Source organism: Vollenhovia emeryi, unplaced genomic scaffold (genome assembly GCF_000949405.1).
Source record: "Vollenhovia emeryi isolate VEMERY1.0 unplaced genomic scaffold, V.emery_V1.0 DF939183.1, whole genome shotgun sequence".
NCBI classification, from domain to species: Eukaryota; Metazoa; Arthropoda; class Insecta; order Hymenoptera; family Formicidae; genus Vollenhovia; species Vollenhovia emeryi.
Window position 1 is genome coordinate 1,016,856 of NW_011967183.1, and position 11,277 is coordinate 1,028,132.

An 11,277-nucleotide genomic window follows, 5' to 3' on the forward strand; every position below is an offset into this window, starting at 1 on the left:
TAAACTAAATATATGAAACAATTTAAATTAAAATTAAGTAAGCCAGTCGATGTAATCGATTCGGCATATGATTTCTATTAATCTCCACCACCTCTCTTAACCGAATCAATCAAGACTAGAGTGATGCGAGCGTTGATTCCGTTATCGTGCGGTTAATGGCAAACCTTCTTAAAGTGGATTCGATGCACCTGGCACGATCGCCAGGGGGAGAAAGAGAACGAAATCAGATTGTTGAAATGGACAAGAGGGTTCAACACGCGTGCTACATTATATCTTCCGCACCTTGGGATCATCATCGTTTATCATCGCGCCTCATCATCATCCAACGCACCGTTACGCTTGCGTGCTCCTACCTGCGTCGATGTCCATCACAATTTGCAATTTCATTATTTTTCATTAATCTTTGTTGTAAAGAGGGAGAGAGAGAGAATTCTTAATACAGATTTTCTTAAAATGTAAAAACTTACTAGCAAATTTTTATCACTTAGGAATCTTAAAATTTATCTCACACTTGAAACGTTGCCAATAGTATTATTACAATATTAATAAATTCGTAATGACATCGTTCATTATAAAAATTTCACCAAACAGTTAATAAATTATGCTACATAAAGATAAGGGATCTGCCTGAGGGATAGATTTTTCTCTCTCCTATTGAAATTAAAGTCGCCAAACATTGAATTGCAAAGGGGGACAGGAAAGACAAATTGACAGGAGAAAGAAGAGTCTTCGAAGCATAGTTTATGTGCGGTTTGTGTGAGTCACAGCCTGTTTGGGACTCCAGTTGATCCCACGGGATGTTTGTGGGGATCCGCGAATATACAGGCGAAAGGGGAATACGAGGTAGAGCCTCCTCGTGCTAATTCGACGCACGTGCGTGAAAAGATAGAGAGAAAAAAAGCTCGCGAGAGACGGTCGAAATTGAAACGAGCTCTCGATCGTCGTTCCCGTCAATTAGGAGCCTGATATTATCTTTGCAGTGGGTGTGAGAGGGTTTATTCGTTCCCCTTTTTTCTTCAGACGTACACACTATGTTCCGCTTTAGGCTCACTTTGCGATCGCAGTAAAAAGAACGAGGTACTAACTTCATTAATGACCACGTGTAACAGCTTGTCTCTCTTGCGTAGCGTCGGATCCGTTTTATTGCCAGCGTGTCGGCTTATTTGGGACGAAAATTCGTTTATTTTCCGTATCTCGCCGTTCTCCCCTTGATTCGGAACTGTATTAATACCACGGAAATGTCACGGGGTGTGACAGGTCCCAACGGTCGTATTTTTTATGGATCGGAATCATTATTTTATATCAGAAGAGTCCACTATGTAAATCTTTATCGATCTAACGATACTGAATTATTCTTTATCCGCGTTGTGTATATCGCTTTATGGTTTTACGACGTATCGATAGAAGAGGCATTGAGGGTGAGAATCGGACCGCGCTGCATTCCGAATTAATCTCATTTTGAGTCAAGAGTACTATTCCCCAAATCCAGACGTCGCTTTCGATTTCATGGAAGCGTCGCGTCCAATCTCTAATTGTCATAATCTAATCTCCATCTAATCTTCTAATCGGGATAAAGGAATCTATCCCCGCGCGATGCATCGACTGCTAATCGGTCTGGAAGCCCAAGTAAAAGGCAGGGTGCGATGTAACACGTGCCAGTTGTCGAGCAAGCCGATTCGACAGTTAGTCGATAGCGGATAGCTTTCTGCGAAAAAGGTCAGGTTAGTCATCGAGGAAGCTTCTAAGGGCTCTTCTTAATCTTCGACAGCAGCCTTTTCAAAGTAGACCAAAATGTAACTTGAATCCAAATCTAATCACTCTTACTCTTCTATTCCCCTCTGCTCGACTTATCCCTAAAAGTAATTTTTACTCCGCACACTATTCAAATTTTACTTAATTTAGTTAATACTTCAAGAGAGTTTTGCACAATCTATTTGTTTTATCATATCTATTATTCTATCATAAGATACATTTGCATTATCTTTATCTCCCGCGTTCGCGAGAAAAAAACCATGATAAACGAAAAGGGGATCGAAGTGGCACTTGATATAAAAAAAAAAAATAAACGTTGGACAATCTGAGAGAGTCGCTCAAGGGTAGATCGCGCTTATCACGCTTATGTGCTATAAACGGTCTCTTAGCTACACATCTACGAGAACAGCTAGTGTGTATACGTACAAATAAATTTTCAACACACAATATCGCGTTCCATTTCACTTCCGCGCATCTCGAGTTATGGTCCAGATAAGGCCCGAGACACGTCTCGTGAATTACATTGAGGGCAAAAAGAGTTTTCTCGAGAAAGGACGAACTACTCGATTCTAAAATTTCGCAAAATCGAAAACAAATTCGAAGCGGCGAACAATTACTTTCTAATTAAAATATATAAAGAATAAATATGATACAATGAATAAGTTTAGCCGACCTTAACTGGCACGTGTTTAATAAAATAAAATAAAAAAATACCTTGCGACGTGTCGACCAAGGGTTTAAGTCCTTCTCAAGCACATTCTAAAAGGAACAAACCGTTAATCGGAATTACAGGCTTATCGAAGATACAAATTAAATTAATAGACAATCAAAATGTGTACAATAATAATATTATGTACAATAATATTACGTTTGAAATATGATACAGTTTTACAAATTAAATATAATGAAATATATAAATCCATCCATACGTACACATAGTGATGATAAGTTTAGCACTAATTAGGGCCACCGCCGTGGTTAATCATCCGATCAATCGTGCTCCTAGAACGCGCATACGTATGAGTGTACAATCGCGAAACGTAAGCTTCTACGCATGTGCACCGTTGCAGCATGCACCGTTTTCTCGTTCTCCGAAGCACTCTCGTAACAAAGGGGCCAGAGGGTCCCGAGAAGGCTGTAGCGGGAGTATATGAGCTCGTATAAAGTGTAAGTACGAGTTTATACGCGCGAGTAACTATGAGAAGACGCGAATTGCAACTACGGATGGTATTTATCGTTAGTTTTAAACAGCAAGCAATCTCAAGTATTGACAGATTATTCTCAAGTGTTGTAATATTCTCGGAAAAATATAAGTTTCGTGATAATATTTTTAAACCATTCTTTTATAGGAATTATTAACAAGTATCAATTTTACTAAGTATTATACAAATTTTAGAATTCTATTATCATTATTTCTGTTCACAGAGCTTTGTAAAAATAAACAAAATTTTACAAGCAATTTCTTAAAACTTTTATTATGTAAAAAAATGATGTATATGTTCGCATTAAGTTTAGAAAGTTATTATTTCGAAATATTATTTATAAAAGTGTCTGTGCATTCTATTGTAATTTTTAATAATTTTGTTGGATGCCGTGTCATAGAAGAGATCGTAGTAAAGATAATTTTCTGAGTTGTGCTTCTATTATGAAACTCAGTGATTAGCTTTCAAACAACTGGTTAATTGCCAACGATTACCGTCATATCGATCATGGGAACTGGTCGTCCCTTTTGCATTCCCATGTGGGCCGATATTGTCTTATCTCGGGGGGGGGGGGGAGAGGAAGGAGGAGGAGCGGAAGGAGCAATGAGAGAATGACGAAGGGAACACGTGAGCGCTGAACATTAGTGTCAGTGAAGTGAGCGAATGAGTGCAGTCGATCATTTATCCTCTCAACAAGAAATTCTCCATAGACAAAATTTTCGTTTTCGCCCAGCGTATTCCAGGGACCAAGAGTCGTCTAAGAAGTCGCAGAGAATCTTTTGACGGTAGGATATTTTCGTTGGAAATTTACGAGAATTTTTTGTAGTAAACTTTCTATCGATTTCTAATACTTTCACAAAGAATTTTTCTAAATATAACGTTTTGCTAATCAAAATTCTCTTCTAAAAAATTGTTCATAGATGTATCTTTCTATTATCTTCTTATAAAGAAATTCTTTATGGATAGAATTTTTCCAACTCACATCTTCTTGCGTAAATTTTATCATTAGGCAAAATATTAGCATAATTAGAGCGTCGAGATGACATTTGTCTCTGATTGTACATCGGAAATTCGTAGTGCTCGGCTGTTATTGATATCGCAACAGATCGATTGCCTCGCACGATGAATCATTCTTGTGACAGGCGAATGCCCAGTCACGTTTTAACTCCCCTAAACTGTCTATCTTTTTCCCTCCTCCTTTATGCACCGAATAAAAAAAGGAATCGAATTTATTACGACACCCGTGACTGGCGATTTCGATAGGGCTGCGTCGAACACAGATTCGATCTTCTGGCTGACGAGAATCAAATGTCTTTGTTTAATCTTGAATGACGTCCTGACTTTATATCTTGAAACATTATGAAATATTATTGAATCTGAATAACTATAATCTTTTATATATAAATCATAATTATATAATTTCTTATATATTAAATTTGACATATATTAACAGACTGACAGAGAATTTTCCGTCGCTAAGCGATTAGAATCACCGCAATGAGTAATAAACTAATTAAACAAAAGAGATATATAATCGCGTTATGATGTGACAAAAGGTCATCATAAGATTTTTGCATCACCAAGCATTTCCATCTGTCTTTTGTCAACCATATTTATATCACGTACGCAACGACAATTGAGACAGTTGACGAATTAAGTACTTGTAACTACTGCAAATCACTGTCGAGTGGGTCAATGAAGAAAAGCGATTGCCCTTGTCAAACCTACGCATATAATGTCGAAATAACAAATCATCACAGCATTGAAAAATTTCATCTTTGTTCTCTTTAATTTCTATTTTCCTTTTTATTTAATATTTAACATATAATATTTAGCCAAAGTAATTTTTATAGAAAATTAATCAAACAAAAGCGCGAATTAACAAATTTTGTATGTAATTAAAATTAATTAATTTTGATTATATGTATAACTTTTTATTTTATAAAATTATACTATTCCTTGTGTGTCTGTTAAAATATTTTAAAATTTATGAAAAATTTGTCCTCGTTTAAGGCTAATTATTCACGGATGAATTTAAAATCACTAATTTTTATTAAAGTCATTGGCTCGTATACATTCTCCTTAATTAATCACGCATATTTACGTTTCGAGATTATCGCTCGTTCAGCAAATTGCTTGTCGACGCGGATTATTTGACAGAAACAACGTCTACGATTACCCAAGAAGAGCGAATCGGGTGGTAGTGTGAGCTGGCGGATTAATCTTCTTGCTCTTGGTAAACATGGACGGTTTATTTTGTCTACGGTGCTCTGCAGGACGCATTGCACCACTCGAATGCACATGCAACGAGCGAGTTGCTGCAACAACCGCGCGACTGTGTGCGTTTAATGACGCGGTCGATTATCGTCTTATTGAGGTTCAGCCAACGACAACGTGTCTCATAACAACAGAAAAATTAACCATGATTTTTTGCTCTTAATACTAGGTTTAATATTAAAAGTAAGCATAAATTGTTTTACATTAGAATATGGCAAAACTCTACGGAAATTATTTCAGATATTCTTTTTACTGAACATGCATACTAACGTGTTTACACAAACACTATTATAATAGATACGTATATGATTACATAAAATATCTTTTCTTATTAAAAACGTACATAAATTACAAAAAAATCTAATGTTTCTAATTTCCTATATTTTGTTGTTTCAGGAGGTTTAAAACACGGGAACGGCGGCGTGGGTAGCGCGAGCAGTTCTAGAAGTACCAGTCCGAGTCAACAGCAACCATCTCAGGGCGGTCTTTCATTCATTCCGCAGCCTAGAAGTCAGAATACGAATCGACAACCCACTGCCACCACGCCAAGGTAAAATCAACGTTTAAAAGATAGACATTTTTACATTACTTTTATATGATTGTTAATTCCTATTAGATTTTATTAGGAAAAAATTAAAAATTTCTCATTAGATTATTAGAGAATGAAAATTAATGTGATAGAATCGTTTAAGATTTTACCCTCTATAAAAAAATATATTGCAGATAAATAATTTATTACAAGAATTAAAAATTTTAAATAATCAAAAGTAAATCTTTTCAGATATTTTTGTAATTAATTTGCAGCCCTCGAGCGTCCACAGTAGGCCGGCCTAACGGAGGTCTGAGGCCTCAACAACAGGCCTTACCATATTCTGGAAATACCGTCCCGCCACCTCAGCCAAACAAGAATTCTGTATTGGACAAGTTTAAACTTTTCAATAATAAAGATAAAAATCAAGAACGAGGAAAGACTTCGTCGGGAGTCTCAAAACGCACTTCCAGTTCTTCCGGATTTTCTTCAGCTCGATCAGAACACTCAGATAGTTCAACTTCCTTGTGTGATCAGAGCAAGGTCCAAGCTCAGGAATCGCCAAAGAGTCGCGCGTTGAAATCAAAATTGCAGTCGGCCAAACCGGCAAAGCAGGCCAGTCCGAAAACAGGCAGAAAAGAGCAGAGCAAAGCCCAGAGTAAGATTGCACGTACGAGCAAGGGTCCGCCGAGTTCTTCGGAGAAATTGACGACATCTTATAATAATCCGATCGTGGAACAGGATGTTAAAATTGCTAGTAAAACCATCGGCACCAAATTACCTAGTGACAGAAAAACTCCAACTCTTCAGGAACTTCAGGTGAAGCAACCAGTAATGCAGCCTCCGAAACTAAACCCTCCCGCCCTGACGTCGCCTAAACAAATCAATCTTCAAGATACCAAAAACGTAAGCTTGAAGAACGAACTTCCAACAACCAAACTTTCGCCCAGACCCAAGATGGAACTTCCAGGCAAGATACCGGATTCAAGAATTTATTTGCAAAGTATGAAACCGCCGCCGAATGGTCTGAACAAAGACTTTATGATGCAGAAAGCTATTCTGGCAAATACCAACGGTATTATCAAGCCATCCGAACTGGGAGAGACACTTGTTCACGAGAACGATACTTTTAATCACACTCTAAGCATGAACCAAGCGAACCTATCAGACGGCAAGGATCTTATGACAAAGCAGAGACAGCCAGGAGTTTTAGAAGTTAATCATGAACAGCACTCAGGGATGGAATGCTTAGATTCACCATCGAAGACTCGAGTATCAAATCAGGAGAAGGTCATTTGCGAGGAAGAAGCAGAATCTATCGATGTTTCTAACGATAAACAAGATGCTGTAACGATTAATCGTGCAGACTCGGTAGCTCATGAAAAGCTGACTAATGCTGAGGACGAATTGATGAGCGTACCAACGCAAAGCAATTTGAGCTTTGGGCCCGGTAAACCGTTAGCAGGTTCTAACAGTCCTCTTCACGGTCCGAATCCGGCCGGGCTCAGTCCAGGATCTAGCATCCCGAAACCTACTGCTCTTGTAAAAGGTACATCGAAACCGTCGAAAGAGAACGGCACAATCAGTGGCGTGCCTACACCGACAAAACCGAAAAGCGGCGATGCTCTTCATCGTAAACTCGATCCCAACACAGTGGCAATGGTGTCACCGATGCCGAGTATTTCGGACCTTATGTCCGAAAGTTCACATAGTAATTCTAACAGCACTGGACAGAGCAACTCGAGCGATAGTAGCGTGATTTATAGGCCAAGCAGCGAAAGCGGCAGCGAGATCAAGACAATCCCTAACCGGAAGATCGACACGTTTGAACAGATGGAAAAGGTCAGTGTTTTGAAATTTCTCTTGAGTAATGGCTATCGAATAAAACCAAAAATTAATCATAATATAATACTTATGTAGATATTTATAGAATTGCTCCAAATTTTAATTAAAGAACTTGTTTAAAAACGCTTACTTTACTTTTACGCGGTCTTCATTTCATTTTTTTTTAAGGTGCTGTCGGAAAGCTCAACGTGCGGTGGTACTCTGGCAGACGATGAGGCCGAGATGACTGTAAAACCTATGCAGCCTCTTCTGCGTGGGTACACGCCCGGGGCCCGGGGTTTGCAGACCTTACCGAGCCGCGCCACGGCCCGACAGTATACCGTCCTGCATTCATCGTCGCATCATCATGTTGGTGGTCATCACGACTACGCTGACGTAGACGTCGCTTCTGGTTACTTGAGTGACGGCGAGGTGCTACGCGGAGGCGGCATAAGTGTTGGCAGCAGAACCCTTTCGGATCTGTGCGACGGATACATGTCCGAGGGTGGTGCATCCCTATACGCCCGTAGAATCAATCCTTCCTATGGTCACGATCACGACAGGTAAGTCCTAATATTTTGAGACGCAATAATCGGGAACTACCAACTAATTAAAATTTTACTTTTGATCATTTTTTTCAAAATTTATAATATTTTTATGTATTAGTATGTAACACATCAATATTATGTACAGGGTTGCAAAGTAACGATTCGTTACTTTACAGAATTGCTAACTTGTAACTGTAACTAGATCCTTTTATATAGTAACTTGTCCAACCCTGATTATATACTAATGAAGTAATATAAATAGGACATCATCTACTAAATAAGACACTGTTTTTGAGAAAAAACAACTGCTTTTGAATTTCCATTCGTTGCAACGAATTATTGTTATCGAGATCTCGGAAGATCGATGATAAATCAAATTGTCGCGAAAAAGATATTTGAGAAGCTTTGTTGGGATTGAACTTTGCGTATCGTACCATTCGTAACACGCGCGAGGCGTCGCGAAAGTTTGCTGGATTGCTGACCGGATGGATCATTTTTTATCGAATGAAATATGGATGAAGAAGGTGCGAAAATATACGACGTTCGCCCGCGCAAGAGAGTGACGATAAATTAGCACCGCGTGGGCGACGCCGAGCGCGCGCCGAGTATTGATCAAGAAACCTCGGGTCTAAGCCTCCCGCGAGCTTTTCGGTAAAAAGCCCGTCACCCTCGCGAAGTCTTACATCTCCCACCTTCGATGCATCATATTAATCTTTCTTAGAATCATTGCTAGAGCAAATAGAAAGCATTCGCAATCGTCTCTTACTTGGACAGAATTTCTTCACGGCAGTATTGATTAAGAAAATATTTAATATTCAAAATCGATATGTTATGAGAAATTTTGTAATTTTTATTCATTAATCTTGCTCTTGCACAACTACAGATTACAGCTTCCTGCTTTCCGAGTACATTTAGCACAGAGGTACTTTCTATTTTAGACAACGTTTAAACGTTGTCCGGCACACAAAGTAGATTCGCGTCGTGACTCGTTCATTACGCTCCGCCACGCCCGTGCCGCTCTCTCCGTGTTTGCAACGAAATACTCACGACCGAGAAAGAGCTTTATTATTAGCAAAGCTCTGGCCTGTGTACGTTCAAATTAAGATTTCAAGTAGCAAGCCGAATCCATTAGAGAAACGAATGTGAGGATGCAGCGTAGGAGTTTTGTGCGGAATGCGTTTTCCCTACATTGATTACATGCACGTGTTTTTAATCTTCCGTACCATGCGAACTTTTTACGCGTTGGCTGGCGGCGATTAATATTCCGATCTGATACGGATAAATTTTCTGCTTTCCATAAAAATAATTTAATTTTCTTAAGGTTACTATTTAAACCAACCAACATTATAATGCTACATTCAATAATAAAAATGTAAATTCTCGGCAGCCTATTCGCACGCGCGAATAGAGCGAATGAGTCACACATTGCTCACGGAAGATATGACTGCCCTGCGGTCCAACTATGGCCTCTAATTAGGCAAAATTCACGAGGCTAATTCCGGAGACGTTTCCAATTACTCAACGCTTCATGAACTGCTTTTACCGCGATTGAATTAAAGCATGGTCAATCATTCGATTAATCTGCGAAAACGATTTTCTCCGCCGTCGTAGTTAAAACTCGCATAAAAGAAATCACGGAATTCAGCATAAAATGAAATTTTTATGTCGTCAATGACAGAAAAATAGTAAAGAGTTCACAGGGGTATTTTGAAAAAAATAAATCATTTCCATAAGAATCAAATATCCCTTTATACAGTGCTTTTAAAATTGTAAAATAAAAAAAATTTTTCTTACCCCCTTGGATTATATTTCGAAACATAAAAATTAAGAAAGAGTTTTATTCAGGTGGTATCACACTCTATACAAGATGTTTGCCATGATACGCTCTAGAAATGCGCCTAAGGGTACGGCCTAACTTGCTTCGACATAATCGAGCTCGCGGCGCGTATCATCCGCTTGAAACCCGACGCGCTTTTCAGAAATTCAATATACTCAGCCGTGCGACCCTTCCACAACCCTCATCACCATCATCGAAGACTACCCCGTAGATCCTGCAACAAAGACGTCCACCATATTCCGGCGATTATCGCATGATTATCACCTTACGAAAGCTTTCTCTCTTCGCCATTGAGAAAACTTGTCTAAATATATTTGAAAGGATCGAATACGGCTGTAATATTCAGACATTAGTTTGAAAAAAAAATAGTATTTTTATCAGAACGTCTCGAATGTAACAAATTATTTATGTAATATTGATATATTTTATTATACATATTTGTGTGGATCATTTAAAATGAGACACCCTGTATTGTATAAGATTATATAAGATTTATTATATAAGAAGTTTGTTCTTTGTCGATGATGCTTACAACTAGCTTATAGCTTACTTGCTACAGATTGCTTACCAAATCTTAGCTCACATCTATATAAGTCATACAATCTTGAATAACTTGATGATTGCCGTCGATTTTTGTGACTTTTTGTTCCTCTCTTATTTTATCATGTTGAAATACAATAGCATAGAATATTTCCTCCGATGTTATAGTTACCCATCGGTAACTTTTGGTTATATCTTTCGAAGCGGGAACACACGCTCCCATTTAGCGCATGATGTATTCTAGGATGCGCGCGCGGTACGGACAGAGCGACGCGGCGAACGGAGCTGTGTTACGTATAGCGTATGCAAAAAGATAAGCGCCTTTGTCCGGTCTGACAGCAGCCTCTCAGCATTGTCCTGCGGCTCCTTCCCGTGCCGTAGAAGCCGATCGCGACGTGACGCGTGCCTTTTCCTCGCCTTCGTGCATTCTGACGATGAGATGCCAACGTATATCATTCCGGCGCATCTCGTTGGACATGTGCCAGATTTTTTGTAGGAGCAAGTTTAAACAATGAGATTACAATTTATACTTTGAACAAGCAACACAAAATTCAGCATTAATATTTACAAAATTATTTTATGATTATGTCCACCTATACGTGTACATACATAAATATAAATTTCATATTACTAATTTGCCATAAATAATATTATAAGTAATACGTGAATGGTATTTGATTTTATAAAATTTATTATGAAAAATTGCATATTCGCATATGCATTAATAATAATTACTGCAATTTGTTCTTTAATATTAATTCCTCTGCA

At 38.4% G+C, this 11,277-nt stretch overlaps 1 protein-coding gene across 2 annotated transcripts in view; it reads left to right on the top strand.

The window, feature by feature from the left end:
• Positions 1-11,277, top strand: part of LOC105562833 (protein sickie-like) — a 109,585-nt gene that overhangs the window by 96,859 nt on the left and 1,449 nt on the right. For both annotated transcript variants that reach the window (XM_012013934.1, XM_012013935.1), the window contains 3 exons: positions 5,628-5,781; positions 6,036-7,602; positions 7,774-8,147. In XM_012013934.1, coding sequence (XP_011869324.1) covers positions 5,628-5,781; positions 6,036-7,602; positions 7,774-8,147 — 2,095 coding nt within the window. The remainder of the gene's footprint in view (positions 1-5,627; positions 5,782-6,035; positions 7,603-7,773; positions 8,148-11,277) is intronic.